The 26,483-nt window shown below is 39.9% G+C and overlaps 1 protein-coding gene across 2 annotated transcripts in view; it reads left to right on the top strand.

The window, feature by feature from the left end:
* Window positions 1-3,377: 3,377 nt before the first annotated feature.
* The window catches only part of KLHL8 (kelch like family member 8), a 52,445-nt gene continuing 29,339 nt past the window's right edge, over window positions 3,378-26,483 (top strand). The window contains exons 1-3 of one of the 2 annotated variants that reach the window (XM_066385029.1): window positions 3,378-3,550; window positions 16,723-16,839; window positions 23,421-23,784. In XM_066385029.1, coding sequence (XP_066241126.1) covers window positions 23,572-23,784 — 213 coding nt within the window. In that variant the 5' untranslated portion in view covers window positions 3,378-3,550; window positions 16,723-16,839; window positions 23,421-23,571. The remainder of the gene's footprint in view (window positions 3,551-16,722; window positions 16,840-23,420; window positions 23,785-26,483) is intronic. The other variant, XM_066385028.1, reaches the window with a different exon arrangement.

The following is a 26,483-nucleotide window of genomic DNA, read 5'->3' as shown; positions in this document are numbered from 1 at the left end:
TCCATCACTCTGGTTTATCTCTTTCAATCAGTGGTTTCCATCTGCTGATCTCTTCATGGCTCCTGACTGTCAGGGCTTCTTTCTCCACGGACTCAGTGAAAGAGCAGTACTAAACTGCTAGTTAACAAGGAAAGAAAGTCTGCAAACCTGGGCAGGCCAGGGTGCCAGTTCCAAAAAGAAGCAGCCACATTTTGTTTATCAGACACAAACATTATCCTTTTTGCAACTGGAAATCCCAGCCTCTCAAGGTGTGTAATGAGGCTGTTTTGGTGGCTCAACAGTCATCAAGGACTCCGTCATCTTCTGTCATTCTTCCACCATCCTGTCAATGAAAAGAAGACTCAAATTTTTGGAGATTTAAGAGAAGAAATTTTTATTGGGGCCCGTTAGAGAACATTGTTTGAGAGCAGAGTTCCAAGAAGACCTGAAGCAGTGCTTTAACCTTAGGAAAGTGACGGGATGTTTATGCAGGACAAAGAAAAATACAACTATGCACCAGCAGTTTTAGTTAGTTCATTTCCTGACCGGTAATTGAACCCAGGACATCTGCATGCTGGCTGACACTCTATCCCCTGAACCAACTGGCCAGGATTTTCCACTCAAATTTTAAACTCAAATTCTGTTTTATAAAGACATTCTGGAGAGAACTAGCCATCATTCCTTAGGGAGCAGAGTTGAATAGTTCCAACAGAGACCTTATGGTAAGCAAGTCTAAAGTATTTACTGTCTGGCTCTTTACAGAAAATATGTGTGGAGTCTTTTTTTATTGCGTAAAGTTAATATGCATTCATTTATTGCCCACGTATTTATTAAACAGCTATTGTATATCAAGTACTGTGCTCCTACTTTCTGTTTAAGAAGCTCTCAGACAAATGAAAGAGTAGATAACTTATTAAAATGCTTACATATAAGTGCTACTTTAGGGGCAAAAATTGGTTGCAGTATAAGCATATATAGGAGGCACTAACCCAGATTAGAGTGGTACTGTTAACCAGAAAAGACTTCCTAATAAAAAACAGCATCTAAATTAATACTGTTTGCTGAGTAGGAGTTAGCCACGCAAAGAGGTAGAAGGCATAGCAACTACAAAGGCCCAGCGAGAAATTAGGGAAATTCAAATATTTCAGAGGTGACAGTAAAAAAAGGTCAGCAAAGGTGTAGACATGTCAGATTGCTAGCAACGGTAATGGATGAAAGAACTGTCATAAACTAACTAAAATAGCATAGGCTGGGCCACTGGGCCAAGGTCAGAAAATAAGTTTGTAGTGGGGCAGAAGGCAGGAAGTGACTGTTGTTAAGGGAAGCTGAGCACTGAAAGGGAGCTGTGGAGAAGGAGTCCAGGCATGGAAAGAAAGATTAACTGCAGGCCAGGTACAGCCACCTGGACATGGAGGGTTGATCTTGTTGCTGGTGTTGAGGCTCTTTGGAGTTTTCACAGACAGGCAGCTAGCTATCCAGACGACTGCCCTCCAGTTGCAAGCTTTGCCTCCACTTTAAACGGAGATAAAATTGTCCTCTTCTTTCGTCTTTCCAAATCCCTCTGCAGGCCACACCCAAAATTCTTTTGGAGATTATAAGGCATTTTATTTCAAAATTAGAGATCAAGACTTAAAATGCAAATTTCAATTGAGATTAAAACAGTGCAATTTATTAAATGAGAGAAAGGGAGACAGTGAGACAGACTTCTGCACAACAGACAGAGCCAACAGAGATCAGATCCTTTCCGGTTTTAATTTATGGAACTTTAGGGAAGGGAAAGAGTTTCTAATGTAAGATCCTTACTTATTAAGGGCCTGTCCTGCTTATTCTCAAATGGAGCTGGAGAGCAATGAATAAAAGCTAAGAAGAACACTCTGTCAGATTTAGGACGTGTTCTTTTCTTTCAGTTGAGGTTGTAGGCAGAGGCGGATTAAGGACAGTTGAGGCCCTGGACACAGAAGAAAATATTGGGCCCCTTACATTAGAAAAAACTGTCAAGTCAGAATTTTGCGGAGTCCTTCAGAAGTCGGGCCCAGGGCGCGCACCTGGTGTGCCCGCCGTTAAATCCGCCTCTGGTTGTAGGAGAGAAAAGTTTTAGTTGACCCTTCTAAGGTTCCTTTCTGGGTCTGAAAATTAAACTGACAAAGACAGATTAACAGCATAAAAGCATACAAATTTTATTCAACTTTTTTTTTTTTTTTTCTTGTATTTTTCTGAAGCTGGAAACGGGGAGAGACAGTCAGACAGACTCCTGCATGCGCCCAACCAGGATCCACCGGGCATGCCCACCAAGGAGCGATGCTCTGCCCATCTGGGGCATCGCTCTGTTGCAACCAGAGCCATTCTAGCGCCTGAGGCAGAGGCCACAGAGCCATCCTCAGCGCCCGGGCCAACTTTGCTCCAATGGAGCCTTGGCTGCGGGAGGGGAAGAGAGAGACAGAGAGGAAGGAGAGGGGGAGGGGTGGAGAAGCAGATGGGCGCTTCTCCTGTGTGCCCTGGCCGGAAATCGAACCCGGGAGTCCCACACGCCAAACTGATGCTCTACCACTTAGCCAACCGGCCAGGGCTTTATTCAACTTTTATATGTACTTGGGAGCCTTCACAAAAGAATGAAGACCTGACGTGACCAGCGCAGGAAGCTCAAACTTTTTGACAAAGAAAACAAGGAGTTTGAGCTAAGGTTAGTAAATAGTGAAGAAGTAGCTAGGAAGACAAGGGTTAGCTTCAAGGTTTATTTCTACACCCTTCTCAGCCCTGATTTCCCTCTCTGGTGATATTCAGAATGTCTTCTTTTGTACTGGTACAGAGAGAGTACCTTTTACACAGGAATTTTATGATCCGTTTCAGGGGAAGTTGGGGGAATGGGGTGAGGAGAAGAGAGTGACATTCCCTCTTTCTGTCATCAAATTCCTTCAGCTTAAGATATTCAATATGTCAAACTGCCATATTCTGGGGTAGCATGTCTTGAACTACACAAAGGTATAGCTTGTTTTGTAAGATAAATAATTTTTTAATTATTATTTTTTTATTTTAATTTTTTTAAGTGAAAGGAGGGGAGCTAGAGACAGATTCCTGCATGCTCCCTGACCAAGATTCACCCAGCAACCCCCATCTGGAGCCAATGCGCAATCCACTGAGTTATCCTCAGCACGGAAGGCCAGCACTCAGACCCGACCAAGCTATCCTCAGCGCCTGAGGCCAATTCTCAAACCAATCTAGACACTGGCTAAGAGAGGGAAAGAGAGAGAGAAGGGGGATAGGAACGGGATGAGAAGCAGGGGCGGCTACAACGCGGGGGCGGGCACCTGGGAGAGGTGCCCAGAAACCACACTTCCCAGAGTGCCGTGCGCCCTGGGGCGCGCTTCTCGCCCCGCCCCCGAGGCGCCGCTCTTGGGGGTTGAGCCCGAGGGCTGTTGCCAGGCTCGCGCTGGGGCTCCGCGGGGCCGCGCAGGGGGCGCGCGTCCGCCGGCGGTCACGCTGGCTAGAGCCTAGTAACTGCGGGAACCTGGTATCGCGGCTGCAGTCTTAGCGAGGCCAGAGGGAGCGAGCCGGGGACGAGCCGAGGACAGAGGTACCTGGCCGCTGGCCCCCTTCACTCCCCGCTGCCTTGCGCGGCACCCCGACCTTCGCACCCCAGCCGGCTCGAGCATCGGGTGCCGGGAAACTCCAGCCCTGCGATCCAAAACTGCACGGCCGGGAGGGTTTGGGCCCTTTAAAGTGCTGAACGGTTTCTGTCGCTTCCTTTGACGAGAGGAGCGGGGTCGTGTTCCCCAAGGGGACCCCTGTCTCCGGTTCGTCCGTGTCGCCCGCCGCCCCCGTCTGGCGCGTTCCCGTCGTCGTTGGGAGAACAGAGAGGGTCGGGCAGGTGCTTCGCGCAGTGCAGGGAGTGAGCGGGTCGGAGGGCTCTGGGTGCCCCGAACTGCGGTGCGGACAGGCGGGTGGGCTTCTCGGGCCCAGCCTCCGACTCGGCAGAGACGCCTGGCCGGGACTCGTTCTTGGGGCATGTTGCTGCCTGGGACTAGCGGGTACGGAGGGCAGGGGGCAGTTAGAGCCCTTCCGGGCCTTGCCCCTCGCTGGGCCCCCTGCGGGTCACAATTGCTGGTATGCGGGACTTCAGCCCGCAACAGGTGTACCTCCGCGGTGGTGGAGACTCCGTGGAAGAGTCCCTCCTGGTGTGACACCAGAAACTGCAGCTTCTCTTTCTGCACACGCAGCCGCTCGATGGAGTTGCCAGCCAGCTCTTTCCTCTTTCCACTCCCTCCTGGGCTTAGTTCGCTTGCTTGCTGGTTTCTTCAGGGAGGGTGACTTGTCTGGATAGTTGGGAGTATTGTAGCCTCGGGCTCATCCATTACTGGATTTGCACACTCCCGGACCCCTGAGTTTGAAAAGCTTTTTATGTATTTTTCCCACTTGGCAGTGTTTAATCAGATGACTTTTCATAGAAAATTGAACTTCTCCTATTATTCCTTTTAGAATGTTTTATTAGCACAACCGGGTCTGGCCCTTTCCCTTATGCTAATGTGGGGATTAAAAATATATAATTTTTCTTCCTCCTTCTAAGATCTTCTGGCTGGGCTGCTCATCGAATTAAGAGAGACAGATTTAACAAGATAAAAAATAAAGTTTTTAATATATGTGCATGGGGAATTCACATAAGTATGAATATTCCATACAGTGGGGAAACATTTGGTATACAAGATGTTTGGAACAAAGGGATAAAAAGTGGTGAGGGGTGGGAAATGGGCGATTTACTGGTAAAAGCAGAGCAATACAAGGCAGGAAAATCCTTTCTAGGCAACTCAAATAATGGAACCTAGAGGGTATCTATCTAGCCAGATTTCTCTGTCTGAATATCCTGGGCAGGAAAGGGGGGAGGTTCAAAGGTCCTCTCTGTGTCTTGTTTCTTAATAAACAGCTTAAAATCAGCATCCCCAGCCTGACCTGTGGTGCCACGTGGATAAAGCATTGACTTGGAATGCTGAGGTTGCCGGTTCAAAACCCTGGGCTTGCCCGGTCTAGGCACATACAACAAGCAATCAATGAACAACTAAAGTGAAGCAACTATGACTTGATACTTCTTGTTCTGTCCTCTCCTCTCTCTGTAAAATCAATAAATAAAATTTAAAAAAAATCAGCATCCCCAAAAGGCAGCTTCAGGGAGGCAAAGTTTTGGTTCCCTTCACTGATGTTACCACTTTGGAAGGATTCTTTGGGAAAAGGTTTTTGAGAGAACTTGGGTTGAGAAGTATTTTATCTGCTGGTCGCACCTTTTCTTTTGTGGTGTCGCTTTTTTTTTTTTTTTTTTTTTTTTCCATATATAGGTTGATAATTGTCCTGCTCTTAGTGTTCTGCGTTGTCTCTCTATGAGGAAATCCTCCTCTCCCATCTCCCTCCTGTCTGCCAGGGGTTAGACTTGGGTGAGCAGAGGACCTCTGCCTGGCAGTGGCATTTTTCATTAGCTGTTGCTTCTCCTCTTCCTACTGCCACCCCTGTTAGTTCAGTAATCCCATGACCCACTTCAAACTTTTAATCATTTTATAGATTGCTTTTAAGATACCAACTATTAATATAAGAGAAATTTCAGGATACTATACCTCAACTATTGCATTTGCCTTCATCATATTAACATTTAATGATACTAATTCTATTAGCATTTAATAAGACTGTTGTTATTGTCTTTTATATTCTGTAATAATTTATAGTCAGTAGTAATTGCACATTCTGTATACTGGCAGGAAAGTTAATTCACAGTGAGTTAGTGTAATGAAAAAACAAAACAGTATTTTCTCACTGTTAGGAAGAAAGTGAACTGGATAAAATTTGACATGCCTGCCCCCTTTTCAAAATAGAGTTTGTATATATTTAGCGCACTATTAGGTGCATAGTAAAATTGAGTTGGAAAGTACAGAGATTTCATATATCCTCTGCCCTGCCCCACAGTTGCACAGTCTCCCCAACTGTCAGAATCCCCACACTGGAATGATAAATCCATTACAACTGATGAGCCTACATTAATACATTGCCCAGAGTTGACAATATGGTTCACTCTTGGTGCTGTACATTCTATGGTTTAGATAAATGACTCCTTAAAAAAAAATTCAAGAACTTTAAAGAGCTGTATAGAACTGAAATGCGTATTGTCATTTTTTAGAAGACTAAAGAATATCTTAAACATCTTAAAAATTAATTTCAAATAGCTTTCCTGTTTTTAAAAAAATTGGATGTTTAAAACTTTGGATTTTTATATTTGAATTAGCAACAATTACTTGTTTTTATATATTAAAAACTAAAGAGGTGAGGGAGAAATATATCGCAGAATAACAAAGTATCATATTTTCAGTCCTAAAACTCATTAGCATAACCATTTTTTCACTGTTCTGAAAAATAGGTTTTATATTAAGGAATGAAGCAAGAAGAAAATGTACATTTTAATTATATCGATTTTCCTTTACTGATTTCAAGATATAGCTACATTAGAATGTGATCCATTAAGCTTTTTTTAAAAAATTGCTTTCTCTGAGGGAATTTAGTGGAAGCATTGCAATATAATTCGTAATGTACTGAGCTTAGTTCTGGAACTAGACAATTCTGGGTTGGAATTACACTATTCAACGTGTTGGCTGTGTGACCATGGCAAGTTATTTTCTGAACCTCTATTTTTTAGCTGTAAGGGGGGGGGGCGGTGTAAAATTTTTACTATATGTGAAATAATTTTATAAACTAAAATAAGCACTTTACTATTCATTGATATCATTAGTTATATGCTTTTTTCTATAGTTTATTTTCTGATGAATATGGCTTACGTAAATACTTTCAAACTTTTTTTTAAGGGGTGGCTGTACAAGAGAGTTCATTGTCTGGTTATGCATACATAATTCTTGTGAGTCAGAGATAAAACTATGGAAGAGGGTCAAAGGAACCTTGGGCAAATTTTTACTTTGTCTTGTTGTTTTTGGGGGGTCTTTTTCCTGTGTCCATAAATAAAAATTTACTGGGACACAGTTATACTCATTTATTTACATATTGTTTATGGAGATTTGCATAAATGCTAGCTAGAGTTAGGTCACTGCAGCAGACACCTATCCTGCACACCTAAGATACCTATTTGCCTGGTTCTTTTTTTAAGATTTTATTTATTAGTTATAGAGTGAGGAGAGAGAGAGAGAGAGAGGTGTGGGGGAGGAGTGGGAAGTCTCAAATCATAGCTGCTTCTTGTATGTGCCTTGACTGGGCAAGTTTGGGGTTCCCAACCAGCAACCTCAGCATTCCAGGTCCACGCTTTATCCCCTGCACCACCACAGGATCATGCTGTCTGGCTCTTTTAAGAAAAGCTTTGTTGACCTCTGTTCTAATTGAACGTTACAAAGAAGAAATTCATACCTTTAGTGAAATGGCAAGGTTGTCTCTCCCAGCGATCTTTCTAGATAAAACTCTCTAACAGTTGGAAGTTAATTATCTATGAAAGCTTTTTACTCTTTCTAACAATAGCAGTGACCATAATCAGCCCTATACACACAGAACACACATACCCACTCGCCCACCCACCCACCCACCTCCAGTCTTCAGAGCTGGTTGAGCCACAGTTTTTCTAGTCTTTTGGGCTGGTGTCCCATGTCCCCATTAACCACAGTGGAGGATAATTCTGCCACTGTCTGCGTGGTCAGGGCTTTAACATAGTCTATGCCCTTTCTTCAGAACACAGTACAGTGTCATATCTTTTCCAAGTTGTGGATGAAAGGAAGTGACTTGCTTATAATAGTTCTAGTTGTAGAATGGAATGGATAAGAACAGTGTGTAGGGGTGGGTGGAACTGTATTTCACTATATCTTACGCAAGTTCTATTAATGCTTTAATGTAATTAGAAAGGAAACTTCAACCAATATACTTGATATCTTGAACCCATGGAGTAATTAGTAAGTTAAAAAATGACTCATTTTCTCTTACAAGATGATGAACCATAAATGCTCTTTTTAGTAGCATCACCACATTGAATGACAAAACATTGCTGTGCAGCATTATTAATGGCATCTGGCATATTCTTAACCTGACCTATGGGTATGCCCATTAGTGGTCTTCCAAGAGTGTGAACTCTGAATATCTGTACAGTACTTTTCTGGGGAGAAGACCCACAGCTTTCAACATGTTTAAAAGGGGTTTATGGCCATCCTCCCCTCACCAAAGGTTCTAGCAACCATTAGCTTCAGATATCTAGGCAGGTTTTATATATATATATATATATACTTTGTGTATTATTTTATTTTATTTTATTTTATTTTTTTTCATTTTTCCGAAGCTGGAAACAGGGAGGCAGTCAGACTCCCGCATGCACCCGACCAGGATCCACCCTGCATGCCCACCAGGGGGCAATGCTCTGCCCCTCTGGGGCCTCGCTCTGTTGCATCCAGAGCCATTCCAGCGCCTGAGGCAGAGGCCACAGAGCCATTCTCAGCACCAGGGCCATCTTTGCTCCAGTGGAGCCTCGGCTGCTGCGGGAGGGGAAGAGAGAGACAGAGAGGAAGGAGAGGGGGAGGGGTGGAGAAGCAGATGGGCGCTTCTCCTGTGTGCCCTGGCCGGGAATCGAACCCAGGATTCCTGCACTCCAGGCCGATGTTCTACCACTGAGCCAACCGGCCAGGGCTTTGTGTATTATTTTTAACGTTTGTTTTTTGAGAAAAGAAAATGAGTGGGTAACTTTAGAAGCACCAGGAGTGCCTGTTTTCTACCACAACTAGAGGTTGATATTCATGATATAATGTATTCACATGAATAATAGTGCTGCTTCCTAGACCTGGAGATGACCCTACTAATTGATTATTATCCTCCCCTCTCCAGCTGGGATGTGCAGTTGAATGCATGGCAAAGAATGGCACCTTAATACAATCTAGCATGGTAGAGTATTATTTTGAAATGCTAAAAGATAATTTGTTCATTCTAAAAGTTAGACATTTTTTCTTTTGTCAACAAAAATCAAATGCTAAAGAAAATTAAGTATTTTATCTTCCAAAATAGATGATATTTACATAGTATATGTATTGTATAATATTTCTTCTTATATAGTACAGAGTGGAAAGTTATATTAAATCCTAACTGATCATTTTGACTTTCAGTATTGCTGGTTAGTAAAGAATATAGAATTTATCATCATTTTATGTAAATTAGATTATAATTTAAATTTGTAAGATCTAAAATTAACCTTACTTGCATTTTGGGAATTTCAGAATTAGGTTAGAATTCTAACTTTGAGTTCATTCTTGTAATAAGAGTTTGAAGTAAGCTATATCAAACTGCCCAGTTTTCCTTGTAATTAATTGATTGTTGAACTGTAGGCTTGATAATGTGAAGCCAGCTTCTGTTTCTGGCTCAATTAGCAGTGGGAGTCACAAGGTCTGAAGAGTATGAGAGTGGATCAAGTGATGTTATACAAACTTATGAATGAATATGTCCATCAGAGTGATGTCTTTATGTCTTTCTCTTAGGATCTTTTTTTTTTCTTTTTCTCTTTGATGTTGGTCAGTTTTTTTCATTTGAAATCTAAATGCTTTTCAGAGTTCAAGGTTCTAATCAATACTTGGGGATTTAAAGAAGAAAGTATTAGCACTGTTTTTGCCTCTCTAGATTTGTTCTTTATAAAAATAGCCTGAGCCTGACCTGTGGTGGCACAGTGGATAAAGCGTTGACCTGGAAATGCTGAAGTCACCGGTTCGAAACCCTGGGCTTGCCTGGTCAAGGCACATATGGGAGTTGATGCTTCCAGCTCCTCCCCACCTTCTCTCTCTGTCTCTCTCTCCTCTCTCTCTCCCTCTCTGTCTCTCTCTCTCCCTTTCTCTCTCCTTTCTAAAATGAATAAATAAAATTAAATAAAAATAAAAATTTTTTTTTAAAAAGTCTGAGAGGTCTATATAGATCTCAAAGATTAATTAGAGATGAATGCCAGCATTTGCATAGTGCTTTATGTATGAAAGATAAGTCAATGTGCTGCATTTTTAGTTATTTTAATTCATAGGATTGCTTTTTTTCTTTGATAATGAAAGTTTGAGGTAAATTAATTGGATATGGAAAACAGATTAATCATTTTAGCAAAATGTTTACCTATGAGAAGACTATTATTTTAAGAAGATCAGTGACTTTATGTGTGTTTTCTTACTCTTGGAGCTTTTAAAAATTCAAAAACTTTTTTTTTGTATGGGCAGAGTATTATTAATACCTGTATTTTAGTTCTAGTAAAATAATTTATACATACTGTACAAAGATACAGTTGCACTGCCCATACAAAGATATAGTTAATGACATCTTTGGCCTAGTGTTGAGTTTTTGCTTTATAGTCAGGCAAGCCTGTATTGAGTCCTGGGCATTGACATTTAATAGCTGTGTGACCTTGGGTAGGTTTCTTAACTTGTCTGAGACTTATTATCCATATTTCCATATGTAAATATGGGAATAATATATCTTTGGGTTGTCCTGGGATTGAAATGAATAAGTGTGAAGTATCTAACTGAAATAATAGCAATTATTTCTATAGTTTATCTGCCAGAATATTTATTAACTCCTTTAATTCTTATAACAATTCTGTGAAGTTTGTACTGTGCTTTGCTTCATTATTATAGATGAAGAAACTGAGAATAATGAAAGGTTATATAACTTAACCAAGGACATATAGCTGATAAATTGGTAGAAAGCACTCAACTAATGCTTGACTACATTAAAAAAAAAAAAAAAGACTAGGAAGACTTAGGGTAATATAGCCAGTCCTCAACTTCTGCTGTAGTAAAAAATGCATCAGAATGTATGTCATTATAAAGCACATATTATTTCTTTGCTGGAAAAAAAATGTTCACTGGAGGATTGTGTTTCTGGTCAATAACTAAGGATTTCATAATTTATAAAAGTATATTAATGTCCACTTATTGAATGCTTACTTTGTACAAGATATAGGGCTAAGTACTTTATATATAATGGTCACAAAAATTAGGGGATATTTCAGAATGAGTATTAAGTGATAAAAAAAGAAGCATTTGATTTTTTTTAAGAACATCAGAAAAGCAAACAAGAAGTCAAAGAAAGTTAGCCGATTATTCAAATGAGATGCAAAACCAACTTTTATTTCATTGGTGAAAATGCACTATGCAAAAGGCTGAAAGTACTGGAGTATCTGCACATTCCCTGATCCCCTAATTTTTGTGAAGGTTATCTCATTTAACCTTCACAACAACTTTACAGGAATGCTGAGATTCAATTTTTTTTTAGTGACTTGTACAAGAATACTCAGCTAATAGGGAATCCCCAAACTATCTGGCTCTTAAATCTTCTATTAACCTTTAATTTATGTGCTTTGTATTAGACATGGTCAACAGACATCTCTAAAAAAGCAAGACAATGGCTTAAGTAATTTTATTTATTTTTACTTTATTATTACTATTTTTTATCATTTTAGCCATTTTATTGTGAAAGAGTTTTACTGGTAAATTAGGTTTTCAAGTATCAAGTTATTTTAAATAGAAAAAGCACTCTCATAGGTTAGACATGGAAGTAAACAGTGATTACCTAAAATTAAGATTAAGGTGTCATAGGCTAAACCCAGCTTGTTGCTGGTTTTGTAAAGTTTTATTGGACCCCAACCACATACATATTTTTTAACAGAGACAGAGAATCAGAGAGAGGGATAGACAGGGACAGACGGAGAGGAAGGGAGAGAGATGAGAAGCATCAATCATCAGTTTTTCGTTGGGACACCTTAGTTGTTCATTGATTGCTTTCTCATATGCACCTTGACCGTGGGCCTTCGGCAGACCGAGTAACCCCTTGCTCAAGCCAGTGACCTTGGGTCCAAGCTGGTAAGCTTTGCTCAAACCAGATGAGCCCACGCTCAAGCTGGTGACCTCAGGGTCTCGAACCTGGGTCCTCCACATCCCAGTCTGACGCTCTGTCCACTGAGCCACTACCTCATCAGGCTATGTATGTCTATTGGTGCTTTCCTATGACAGTGTTATATCTAGTTGAGTACAGTTGACAGGGCCGAGGGGTAGAGGCACAGACCTCCCTGAAGTTGAAATTCTGCATTTAACTATTGTTGTGGATGCATATGCAGATTCCTACCCAGGGAGTTTTGGAACTACATGTATCTGATCCAGGTCAATTGAAAAAACATCCTTTCTTCTGTGTTTTAGGGTTAAATTGGCAACTTTAAAAATTGCCCTCACCCAACTCTCATTAGTGCAATTTCTTCTGTAAACATTTCCCTCCCAAGCTTCCTCTTCCCCTAAAGCAGGGGTCTCAAACTCGCGGCCCGCCCACCAATTTTGTGCGGCCCGCAGACTAATCAAACTTCCTGGATTAGTCTGCGGGCCAGTCTGCAGCCGGCCGCACAAAATTGGTGGGCGGGCCGCGAGTTTGAGACCCCTGCCCTAAAGCAGCTCCTCCCCGGCATCTGGGAAGGTTCTGGGAAATGTCCTTGAGAGGAAGCCATCTTGAGTGGCCTGAGGGTGGGCAAAAGGAGACATCCTGTAACCAAGACAACCAACCCCAATATGTTAATCTAAGTATGTCCAAGTGCCTGCAGTACCCTGTATCTATTATCTGCTCCCTCCTGCAGCTCTTTGGCCAGGGGCTGACACCCTTTTGCTGGTCTCAGCCTGCTGCTGACACCTTTTCCTGACACCCTTTGCTGATACCCTTTTGTTGGTCCCAGCCCGCTTGGCCCCAAGTAATTTTAAAATAAACTTTCCTTTTGGAACACACCTGCCTCATGTTTTGTGGTTTGTCTCCCATGTTTTGCCTTTTCAGTATGAAGTACTTCAGAACCCATGTTGTTCAAGTCAACTGTAGTGACAGTCTAGATAGGGGTCCCCAAACATTTTACCCAGGGGGCCAGTTCACTGTCCCTCAGACCGTTGGAGGGCTGGACTATAAAAAAAAACTATGAACAAATCCCTATGCACACTGCACATATCTTATTTTAAAGTAAAAAAAAAACAAAACGAGAACAAATACAATAAAGAACAAGTAAATTTAAATCAACAAACTGACCAGTATTTCAATGGGAACTATGGGCCTGCTTTTGGCTAATGAGATGGTCAATGTCCAGTTCCATATTTGTCACTGCTAGCCGTAACAAGTGTTATGACGCGCTTCCTGAGCTATGAAGAAATAGTACTATATGTGAGTAGTACAGTACACCAGAAGTAGTACTGTACGTGAGCGACGCCACGCTTTACGGCACTGCCACATACAGTACTCCAGTGACCACCAATGAAAGAGGTGCCCCTTCCGGAAGTGCGGCAGGGGCCGGATAAATGGCCTCAGGGGGCCGCAGTTTGGGAACCCCTGGTCTAGATGACCCACAAAGACTGAAGTATTTCCTGTCTTGCCCTTTACAGAAAAGATTATTGATCCATTCCCTGGATCACCTTTGTTCTTTTACAAATGAAGAAACTTATACTTGGAAAGATTAGATTATTTCCCAATAATGTTAACTGTAGTAATTAAAATCTAATTTTCCTGTTACCTAACTGAACTGTTATTTCTGCTATACCATGCTACCTCGTATGTTATATAAAATCAACAAGTGTACCACATGATTGTTATGAGACTTTAAAATATCATAAAATGTTTGTAATATGAAAAATGCATCCTTAGGCGATTTTGTTGTGTGAACATCATAGACTGACTTACATAAAGTGAGGTGTTACAGCATTGGTCAGATAAGTTTGTAAATATTATATATAGGTTTGCTCACTTATAGTTTGCATTGGGTGTGGAGGACAGGCTGTAAGCAGGCAGGGTCATTATAGCCTAAGCCTTAGTTTTAAGACTAAGCCTTTTCCACCCTTTTGAGGAATCCCATTATGCCTCAGATAAGTGACTTTTATCAGAGACTTCTTTGTTTGTATATTGGATTAAAGGTTTTGATTTCTATACTATAAAATGGGGCAGAGGAGCCCATGCTGAAGGAGTGTAGAGCAGAGAAAGGCCACGTGGAGGAGAGGAGAAGCAGCCAAGATGGCAGAGTGCTGAAGGAGAAGCCAGTTTGTGCAGAGAGAATGAGATGGGGAACAGAGGTGAATAAGGCTGGTGAGCTAGAAACCTTTGATTCTAGGAAACTTGGATAAGTCAGTGGCTTTGGGAGCCCTGAATGGAAAGGGAAGTGTTTTCCCACTGTGTGTATTTCTTGCCCACTGAGTGCAAGCTAGGATTAAAGCTAATGGCCCACCAGTTCTTGGCTCCATTGTTTAATTACTGTCTGTCCAAATCAAATGCGAACCTGCATGGGCCAAGCGTTTGTGATGGTGGCCGTGGTTACTGGCTTTACATACAGCCTACTACACATCTAAGCTATATGGTTATATATGTGGTCTGTCATTGACTAAAATATTATGTAGCACATGACTGTATAAGAATATAAACCTAGTTAAAATAGACATTCTCTAAGATTCTAAAGTAAACATTTAGTCATTTCTCTCTATAAATTGAAGACCTTTGGGGATGTACTTTGTATGGCGCATGCCTTAAAGTTCTGTGGCCCACTTTAAACTTATGTTTCCTTATTTTCCTCCACAAATTTCTCTGTAATAGAGGATTTTAGAGTAATTTCATTAATTGGTTACAAAACAAAATTGAAGTTGGAACCTATCTTGCATTTGGAAACCTCTCACATATGCATATTTACAAAATACAGGCCTTAAAAGTTTGTATTCATTTTTTTCCACTTACCATGACATTATCATAGAAGTTTCAATGCATTGAAGTGATGTGTCAGATTTGAATTTGGGAATAACTGGCAACGGTAAGAAGGATGCATTGGTGAGAGAGGCTGTAATAATGGCTGTGAGATGATGGGGCCTGTGACTAAACTGTTGTGGCTGGAGAAGCAAGGTCAACAACAAGAGAGAAATTTAGGAAGTAGGATGTATAAAACTGGATTATAGTAGTTGCATAGAGTGGATGGGAACTTTGAGTACATGTGACCTAACACATTCAATGGAAAGCCTTCTTGATCTCCCGTGTTAGTTTAGGTTGCCCCATAATATCCAGTATATCTCTCTCCTATAGTGCCTTTATCATATTATCATTTTTTGTCCCATCTAGATGATTCAAACTCCTTAACAGTAGGAATTATGTCATATGTTATTCCTTTCATGTGGGAGGGATTATTTTAGATAACTTTTTAAAAAATAGATGACTCTTGTGCATATATATATGAATATTTTTTAAGCAAGAGAGAGAGACAGACAGGAAAGTAGAGAGATGAGAAGCATCAACTCATAGTTGGGTCACTTTAGTTATTGATTGCTTCTTACACGTGATTTGATTGGGGAGGGCACTCCAGTTGAGCCAGTGACCCCTTGTTCAAGCCACCGACCATGGGGTCATGTCGATGATCCCACCCTCAAGCCGGCGACCCCTCACTTGAGCTGGCAAGCCTGCACGTAAGCTGGTGACTTTAGGATTTCGAACCCAGGACCTCAGCATCCCAGGTCAGTGCTCTATCCATTGTGCCACCACTGGTCAGGCTTTTGCATATATATATATTTTTTTTTTTAAAGGGAAACACAAGAGGTAGGTTGGTTAAATCATTCCTAAATTCCTTCACATTTAGAGTATGACTCTTTGAAGCAATTTTTAATTTCAGAGTCATTTGTTCCATATATTAATAGTATAATCTACTAGTTCATTTAGAGCAGTGGTAGTCTACCTGGTCCCTACCACCCACTAGTGGGTATTCCAGCTTTCATGGTGGGAGGTAGTGGAACAGCCAAAGTATAAATAAAAAGATAGATTTAACTATAGTAAGTTTTATAAAGATTTATTCTGCCAAATTTAGCGAAAATCCGACGTAAAGTACTTGGTAAGTAATTATTATTATATGCTTTAACTTGCTGTAACTCTACTTTATAAATTTTCTAAAGTAAAGTTACTTCCCTACTTTATAAATCACCATTACTGTGGAACCGGTGGGCGGTTAGAAAACTTTATTACTAACAGAGATACAAAGGTGGGCGGCAGGTATAAAAAGGTTGACTACCCCTGATTTAGAGAATGGATGATGTAGCCTTTACTGTGCTGTGTGTCATCTTCTTTAGGGATTTTCTTATAAGGCACCAGGACCATTCTTCAAATTTTGATGGAGGTGTAAACTTGCTTGGTGTGTGATACACATCCCTTTTGCATGTTATCTTCATAGCAGAACATAACAGGCACATCTGTTGTGGATATCTGCCTTTCTTGAGTCTCATGAAATAGTGCTTCTCAGACTCTGTGGTAAAAGACTACTTTGTAAACCAATACTTTGGTAAAAGACAAAAAATGCATTACTAGAAAACTGAAACAAAAAAAAAGGACATACAAGATACAAATACCATTTTTTGTTAGATTCAACAGATATAAAATTACTCTGTCTGCTGTAACTTTGCTATAAGTTTAAATAATTCATTTCTGTACTTACTTCATTGCAGACCTGTAAAAAAAGGTTTGGGGATCAGACCCAACCTGAGTAGCACTGCTTTAGAAGCACTTGGTTGTAGCTTCTCATATTCATCTTTGAATTTCCATTACCTGCAATATACCATATGATGCTGATTGACTAAATTAATATAAAACAAATAGTGTTTCCCTTTAACCCTGACAATATTTCTATTTGCTATTTAAATTTCTTGAAATGTGGTTATAAAAAACCATGACTATCTGTTTTTCAGTTTATATGTGCATATGTGTATCTTGATTTCTGTCCTTATCTTTTAAAAATAAAAGGGAATTCCTGTCTTGTCCGTGGTGGCGCTGTGGATAAAGCATAGACTTGGAATGCTGAGGTCGCCAGTGCCAAACCCTGGGCTTGTCTAATCAAGGCACATGTGAGAAGCAACCACTGTGAGTTGATGCTTCCTGATCCTCTCCCCTCTTTCTCTCTCTTTTCTCTGAAAATCAATATATAAATCTTTTTTTAAAAAAAAATTTTATTTATTGATTTTAGCCAGAAAGCAAGAGAGAAAGAGGAACATCAATCCGTTCCTATGTGTTTCCTGACCAGGGATCAAACCAGCAACCTCGGTGCTTCTGGCTGATGCTCTAACCAATGGAGCTATTCATCTAGGACTATATGAATAAATATATTCATATAGAATATATGAAGACAGTTTGACTTTGGGTGATGGGTATGCAACATAATTAAATGTCAAAATAACCTGGAGATGTTTTCTCTGAACATATGTACCCTGACTTATTAATGTCACCCCATTAAAAGTAATTAAAATTTTTTTAAAAAATTAAAAATAACTAAAAAGAAATAAAACCACAGGCAAAAATCAAAAATATATATGTAAAATAGCCTGACCAGGTGGTGGTGCGATGGATAGTGTCGGCCTGGGATGCTGAGGCTCCAGGTTCAAAACCCTGAGAGCTCTGGTTGAGCATGGGCTTACCTACTTGAGCGTGGGGTTGCCTGCCTGAGTGCAGGGTCGCCAGCTTGAGCATGGGATTGCAGACATGAGCAAGGAGTCACTGGCTCAGCTATAAACTCCTGGTCATGGCACATATGAGAATGCAATCATTGAATAAGTAAGGTGCCACAATGAAGAGCTGATGCTTCTCATCTCTTTCCCTTCCTGTCTGTCTGTCCCTCTCTCTGTCTCTTCCTCTCTCGCTAAACATATATATGTATATATAAAATAAAAGAAAGTTCCTAAACTCCTAGAAGACTGATTCGTATATAGCCATGGTAATTGTCACCTACTTTAATAAATGATACTTCTTTAGAATTGATTTTAAGTCAGTGTAATCAATCAAAAATAACTTGCCTTAGTCAACAGAAATTTGCAAGCCAACCAGTCAGTGAGAAACCTTCCAGTAACCATGCTTCTAAGCCTCTGAAAGTGCATACTTTCTCCCAAACCCTATATAAATATAGATTAGCAATGTACTCCATTCATTCAGAGGGACTATACCTGACCAGCAAAGTTCCCCCTGAAGTAATAATTATTATTCACCTTTGTGTTTTTTGTTTCATTTCATATATCTAGTAGGAAATATCTTTTCACAGTTGAAAACAAATTATTGGTAGATTTATTTATTTATTTGGTAGGCTTTATATTTTTACTCAAATAATTATCTTTTTTTTTTAGATGCAACCCTGTGACTTCTGTGACATTCTCAAATAAAAATAATAATAGAAGCTCCTCCTAAGAAAATTTACACATGTATTTTACCTATTTAGATAAAATTCATGTCCTTTTTTTTTTTAACTACTTTACACTAGACTGTGAGACCACATCTGACGGTATTAAGTGGTCCAGCTCAAACAAGGAAATGATTATGATAGTGAAGCATCGTTAGAGTGCTTTAATAAAATAGACCCCCAATAGAAACATTCTACAAAATATTCAGTGCAGTGGAAATGTTTATAGACCCTGGAAATGACATTAGTATTTAACAAGCAGACATTGATAAGCAGTTGTATCTAATGCATGCTAATAATAATAATTTCTTTTTAAGTCACAGTACTAAACTCTTGGGAGTCATAATATGCCTTGACAGAGTAGGAGCTATTGAAACTACTGCTCACAAAAATTAGGGGATCAGGAACGTGCAGATACTTTAGTACTTTCAGCCTTTTGGATAGTGCATTTTCACCAATAAAATAAAAGTTGGTTTTGCATCTCATTTGCACAACTGAACAACTTTCTTTGACTTGTCGTTTGCTTTTCTGATGTTCTTTTTTTATCACTTCATATGCATCTTGGAATATCCCCTAATTTTTGTGAGCAGTATATAATTCAGTTGGTTAAAACAGCAGATTCTTCTTTCATTATTAGCACAGTATGTTTTCTTTTGAACTATTTGATTCAAAATTTAAAATTCCTACTCTTTGCTTTTATAAATAAAAGAAATGATGAGTATACTTTAATTTTGTTTCTGACTTAAAAGTAAAAAAATGTTTGAGTATATTTCTCTTTGAAATAAAATGATTCAAACGTGGAAATAATTGCCTTTGTTAAACTATTTACATGTGATTGTATTTAAAGTAAGTGTTATTTCAATTAAAGTAATTTAAATAAGTGTTGATTTGGATAATAGAAAAATAATCACTAGCCTTTATATTAACTTGTTTATTCATTTGAAAAATGTTAGTGCCTCGCCTGACCAGTTGGTGGTGCACTGGATAGAGCGTAGGCCTGGGACACCGAGGTCCCAGGTTCAAAACACTGAGGTCCCCAACTTGAGTGCAGGCTCATTCAGCTTGAACGTGGTATCCTAGACATGACTCCATGGTTGAGCCAAGGGGTCACTGGGTCAGCTAGAGCTCCCTAGGCAAGGCACATAGGAGAAAGCAACCATTGAACAACTAAGGTGCCACATTATGAGTTGATGTTTCTCATCTCGCTCCCTTCCTGTATGTGTGTGTGTGTGTCTCTCTCTCTCTCTCGCTAAAAAAAAAAGTATGGTATAATCTACTGTGTGATTAGTGCGATGAAAAAGATGTGAGCTGAAGAGGAATAAGCAATTCTGATCAATCAATAGGTGGGGACATTTGAGCTATTTTGCTTGTCCTTTAATCTGCTCTAAAGAAGTTCCTCTTTCTGATTTACTCATTCTCTTCTCATTCTCTTTTCTGCTTCCTTTCTCATTCTTGTCCCTGCTTCTATTTTGGGTAGATAAATAAATACCCTTCAGGACCTGGGGGTCAAGGCCTTCTCATGAAACCTGTATAGGGGATGGTGAGGTGGTCTTCCCTGGTCCCTCGGGGCATGCCATGTGGTCTCCAAGTAGTCATTGTCTCCGCAAAAGTGATCAGATTGTTACAGGAGCACAGAGGAAGTACACTCAATCCAGGCTGGGAATATTTCGAGCAAATGAACCTGAGCTGAGTTTTACAGGATAAGGTTCAGCTGATATGGGGTGGTGGTAAAGGGTATTTAAGAATGAGAGCATAGCCTGAACAGAGGCAGAGAGGTATGAAATTGTTAGGTAGAAGAAAGGTCTCAAGGTTTGAGTCATTCCTACTAAATACTATTCTTGCAAAATGTTGCAGTGTAGCACAGTGTTTTGCAAACCACCTATAGGCAGGATGAACTTGGCAGGAACCCAAGAAGAAATCAGCCTGCAGTAGACCAAATACTGCATATAAGCAGTGGCTAAGACTCCCTTCTGGAAACAGAGCTTTGAATATGAATCTTCTATCTTTCTTACTTGCTGAAAGTAAATAAAGAGAATAAAAGATACCATCCTTTCACATATCCTGGAAGTTACTTCAGCTGAGAGGAAGAGGCTTGCTATAGTGGGAGGAGGTGTAACAAAAATGGCAGCCCACTCTATGTCTCTGTGATCAGAAACAGCAGTCAGAAATCAGAGCAGAGATCCCTGATATTTGGAGGACAGGGTCCTTTTTGCCTCTGGGAACACGTACAGCTGCTTGCCACATGAGACGAACGGTGTGGGATGGACAGCTACTACTGTGCTTAGAACTAAAGTTGACAAAAATTAACCATAATTTACCATTTGGAAGTTGCAAGCCATCAACATTCAAGTTCCAAAATATCAGTATAGTTACACCAGACAGATTCTACCACTGCAATTGTTGTCTACAGTGAGAAGGCAAATTCCTGATGTTTTCTATGTCACCTTCTTCCCAGAATTTTTTTAATTTTTTTTTTCTTTTTCTTTCATTTTCTTTTAAGTGAGAGGAGGGGAGATAGACAAACTCCTGCATGCACCCTGACCAGGATCCACCTGGCAATCCCTATCTGGGGCTGATGCTCAAATCAACCAAGCTATCCTCAGCTCCTGAGGCCAATGCTCGAACCAATGGAGCCACTGCCTGCGAGATGGGAAGAGAGAAACAGAGGGAGGGGGGAGGGAAGAGAAGCAGATGGTCGCTTCTTATGTGTGACCTGATGGGGGATCAAACCTGGGATGACTGCAGGCCCAGCTGATGCCCTATTCACTGAACCAACTGGCCAGGGCCCAGAATTTTCGATTTAGATTTTAAAGGAGTTTCTTCAGTGATATAAAATACAGTTTATCCTTCAAAACATGGATTTGACCTATGTTGGTTCACTTATATATGAATTTTTTATAGTCAGCCCTGTGTATCCATGGGTTTCACATACCAACCACAGATTAAAAACAGTCTTTTCTCATTTTCAACCATGGATTCCCAACTGGGCATTTCTGACTTTGAATCAAATATATAGCACAATCAAGAGTTCAAATGATATAAAAATGTTTACCTGAAAAATATGTACCATATTCCACCCCCACCCCCCATAAGACACTGCCATGTATAAGATGCACCTTTAGGGCCCAAAATTTGAAAAAAGTATTACATAAAGTTATTGAACTCAAGTTGTATTCTTATAAAATTCATACAGCTCCACATCACTGTCAAAACTCCCATCCATTAGCTTGTCCTCATCTGTGTCTGATGACGAATCACTGTCTTCATATATTGCCTCATCCTCAGTTCCATCTGTAGTACTTGAAATGCCACACTTCTTAAACGACTTGACAACGATCTCAATCTTGATATTATCCAGGATCTTTTCACCCAGGTACAAACTTCTTCTATGGTTGTTTTTTTTTCATTCTTCCTGCTGGTTTCAAACTGTCCCCAAAAGACTTCATCCATTGGTTCCATTTGTCTCTCATGGCAGCTTTGAAGGGTTTGTTAATGCTGACATCAAGTTGTTGGAGCTGGGATGTCAAGCCTCCAGTTATGATGATAAGTTTTTGCTCTGCAGCAATCTTCTTTGTGTTTTTTGTTATGTGTGCCCTGAACTGATCAAGCTTCAATAGGGCAGGTTTGCTAAGAGCCCATCTAGTCTCCTTCTCCAAACTTTCTCAAACCAGATCTTTATCCCATCCTGACCCATCCAACCCCTCTCATGAATGTGAACAATCATTCCTCGAGGAATGTCTTCTTTGGACATTGTTTTGCATTTGAAAATCAGCATAGGAGGCAGCTTGGTTCCATTGGCACAACAACTAGAACACTGTATAATGGCTCTTTTCACGTCCACTTGTCTTCACAATTACAGTTTTCACCCCCTTCTTATCAGCAGTTCTGTTACTTGGGACATCAAATTGAAAGAGGAATTTGTCCATATTTGCAATCTGTCCCAACTCAAACTCATGTGTCTTCCGACATTGAATGACAAAATGATGAAATTCAAATTCTGCTCATAGCTTTCAGGCATCTTTTGGGCAAATCTGGTGTGTACACATGCTTAGTGCATTCCATTTCATGAACCTGCAGCACCAATTGTGTCCTCCTTTGAAATCAGTAACTTTTTTCATCAGCAATTCTTCCCTCTTGTTGAACCATCTTTGTGGACATAGGAATTCCAATTGCCTTTGCTTTTCAATCTATAACTCCAATTCCCTCTCTAAATCAGGCCATTTTGCTGACTTGCCTCATGGCCTTCTTCTGCCGTGGCGTTTTCAGTAGGGTTTCTTCTTCCCATAGCCAGTCTCGGATGGATTTTTCAGTTGGAGGGGGAACATCCTTATGTTCAGCAGGATGATTTCCATTCACTTTTGCAAATTGGATCACTTTTCTTTTTTCTTTTTTTTACAGAGATAGAGAGAGGAATAGATAGGGACAGACAGACAGGAACGGAGAGAGATGAGAAGCATCAATCATCAGTTTTTTGTTGTGATACCTTAGTTGTTCATTGATTGCTTTCTCATATGTGCCTTGACCATGGGCCTTCAGCAGACCGAGTAACCCCTTGCTCAAGCCAGCGACCTTGGGTCCGAGCTGGTGAGCTTTTGCTCAAACCAGATGAGCCCACGCTCAAGCTGGTAACCTCAGGGTCTCGAACCTGGGTCCTCCACATCCCAGTCCGATGCTTTATCCGCTGCGCCACCGCCTGGTCAGGCTGGATCACTTTTAACTTGAATTTAGCACTGTATGAAAATCTATTCTGAGCCATTTCTGGGCAGAACGTGGCAAAACGTAACCCACCCTACTATACTGGTAACAAGTGTAAAACAATGAGCACAAAGACAATAAGCACGGAAAAGCGGAAAATGCAAGTAAAAAAACTATAACCACAGTTTTTAGACCCCAGATTTCTTTTAAAAGGGTGTGTCTTATACATGGGGAAATTTGGTACTCTTATTGATCAGTATCACCCCATTAAATTGAATTTCTAAGTAAAAAAAAAATACTGATTTTAACCTGCAGTGGGTTGAATCCATGAATGCAGAGGGCCAACTATATATATAGAATTATACATGTATTTTAAACTGCATATGGAAGTCGGCCCCTAACCCTTTGCATGTTCAAGGGTAACATGTATTTTGCTGTGGTAATTTATGTGACATTTAGCATAAAGTCGCCACAGTTACTTGTTCTTTTATGATTTATGTAGTGTTTTTACATATATAGTATTGGGAAACTAATTACTACTTTTCTTTTGGTTTCTACATGTGTTTTGTTATTCATTTTTTAGTTTCGGCAACCTGGATGATGGCAGTTGAGAGGTTTTTGAAAATGTCGGAAGTTTAGCAGGCTGCATAAACTTTCTGCTTTTGCTCTACTGTTTACAAAAGAATAAATGGAATGGTTGAGAAGACAGCTCTGTTAAAAGAAACGTGTTGCAAATGGCTTCAGAATCTGTGAATGCAAAACAAGCTAGGAATCACTTCACAAAGGGGAAAAGGCAACAGCACCAGCAAATAAAGAGTAGATCTTCGGTTAGTGAGGGTGATGGAGAAGAGTCCTTTATCTTTGAAGCACATGAAGCTTGGAAAGATTTTCATAGCTCTCTTCTTCAGTTTTATGAAAATGGAGAACTCTGTGATGTTACACTAAAGGTGAGACTTTTTTTCCTTATCAGTCTCTTCAGAGTATTATGAAAAATGAGGGTTTCTATAACCACATAGGCAAATTTTGGGTGCTGTACTTATTGTTACAATTGGAATGATTTTAGTCTCAGTCTTACTGAAGGGAAAGGGACATAAGGGAGGGTAAGTAAAAAGAGATAGCATAAGATAAAATTCTTTATATATATATATATTTATTGATTTTTAGAGGGAGGAGAGAGAGAGAGGGAGAAAGAGAAAGTGGGAACCATTAATACATAGTAGTTGCTTCCTTGTATGTGCCTTGACCGGCAAGCCCAGGGTTTTGAACTGGCAACTTCACTGTTCCAGGTCAACACTTTATCCACTGTGCCACCACAGCTCAGGCAGAATTCTTGTACCAACTAAACGTTAATAGTCATTATTTCTTAGTTTAACTTCTGAGAGTTCTGAAATTCTAAAACAACAAGTAGATATTATTAGCAAAATTAGAAAATTACTGTTGACCAGATAAGCTTTTAACTTGTGAATTTAAAAACTTGATGCATTCACTTATTCTTGATTTTGGTTACAAGTCAGGAAGTCAGGAATTTACTCAGTTGCACTAGTGTTTTACTTATGTTTTTCTGGTGATTTAGTCTCTACTTCAATACTAACCTCTGTTAAGTCTTGAGATTGTATATCTATACTTCTTAGTGAAGTAGTGTCTATTTAGACTTGGATGAAAAAGTCTAGTATAACTAAGGCTGTGATTTATAGGATCATGTTGGTCTGCTACAAAGGACAGCTTTGATAAAATGGAAGAGTGATCAAGTATTATGGAAGAGCCTGTGTTCTAATTTTTTCTATTATTCATTTAAGGTATTTTGTTGTTCTTATCTCTCATTGTAGTATTAAAATATTTTAGTGATTCATTTGTATTCATATAGCATTTTCCACATAAGATTTGCCACATTGAAATCTCTTAGAGTTTGCTTTCTGTTCCTGATCAGACAGATTCTTTGAGCAATTGTGAGGATTGAGAACATACTTGGAGAATCAGATCAGGGTATACTCAGCAAAAGTCTGTAACTGAAAGTATAAGTTTCAAGTTTCAGGCCCACAATGTCCAGGAGTGAGTATAGTGTTACACTGTGAATACGTATCTATATTCTCTTTATTTAAACTTTTAGTGTCTTAGATATTTCTAGGTCCTAAAACTCTGAGAAGAAAACCATTGCATAACTACTAGCTGTGTGAAATATAGCGATGCACCTGAACAAGTACTAGAAAAAAATACTTCAAATGTTTATGTAATATTAGAATGACTCTCATTTCAAGCATAGTACCTAAAACAGAATTCATAAAGAAAAGATTGATTTAATTATATAAAAATCTCTAGGGGACTTGACCAGGTGGTGGCGCAGTGAATAGAGCATCAGACTGGGATGAAGAGGACCCTGAGGTTGCTGGGCTCACCAGCTTGAGTGCAAGGTCATTGGCTTGAACCCAAGGTCGCTGGCTTGAGCAAGGGTCACTGGCTCTGCTGGAGGCTCCCCACCCCACCCCTGTCAAGGCACATATGAGAAAGCAATCAATGAACACTAGGGTGCCACAACAAAGAATTGATGCTTTCCATCTCTCCATCCCATCTGTCCCTATCTCTCTCTCTCTCTCTCTCTCTCCTCTGTCACACACACACAAAAAAAAAATCTCTAGAGGGAATAGAATTTAAAAGCACACCGTAAAAGACAAACGTTTATACATATATATGACAAATGACTAATACTCTAAATGTATGAGTTCTTACAAATAAGAAAAAAACCTCCTGACCTGTGGTGACACAGTGGATAAAGCGTTGACCTGGAAATGTTGAGGTCGCCGGTTCGAAACCCTGGGCTTATAAGAAATGATGACATCGGATCATTTACAGCAAAATGGTGGGATCTTGATAACATTATACGAAGTAAAATAAGTAAATCAGAAAAAAACAGGAACTGCATTATTCCATACGTAGGTGGGACATAAAAGTGAGACTTAAGAGACATTGATAAGAGTGTGGTGGTTACGGGGGGAGGGGGGAGAGGGAGAGGGAAAGGGGGAGGGGGAGGAGCACAAAGAAAACTAGATAGAAGGTGACAGAGGACAATCTGACTTTGGGTGATGGGTATGCAACATAATTGAATGACAAGATAACCTGGACATGTTATCTTTGAATATATGTATCCTGATTTATTGATGTCACCCCATTAAAAAAATAAAAGAAACCCTGGGCTTGCCTGGTCACAGCACATATGGGAGTTGATGCTTCCAGCTCCTCCCCCCTTCTCTCTCTGTCTCTCCTCTCTCTCTCTCTCTCTCTGTCTCTCCCTCTCCTCTCTAAAATGAATAAATAAAAAGAAAAAGAAAAAAAGAAAAAATCATAGAAAAAAAGTTTGTAGAAGAAATACAGAGCCCAAAATGTATGAGTGATTCAGTCATATTAGTAAAAGAAAGATAAACTACAACAGTGAGAGAATATTTTCATTTATCAAATTGGCAGCTACTTCTTAACAAGTTAACACTCAGAATATGGTATAAATATTGCAGGTAAATTGAAAACAGACAATTTAGCAGAAGGTATCCAGGTTGTACCTGTTCTTTGATGCAGCCATTTCTACTTTTAGGAGTTTGTCTGTAGGAAATTATAGTGAAAGTGGACAAAGATTCAGTTACAACGAAGTTTATTAGTC

This window comes from Saccopteryx leptura, chromosome 5 (assembly GCF_036850995.1).
Source record: "Saccopteryx leptura isolate mSacLep1 chromosome 5, mSacLep1_pri_phased_curated, whole genome shotgun sequence".
NCBI lineage: Eukaryota > Metazoa > Chordata > Mammalia > Chiroptera > Emballonuridae > Saccopteryx > Saccopteryx leptura.
This window is presented reverse-complemented; position numbering and strand designations above follow the sequence as displayed.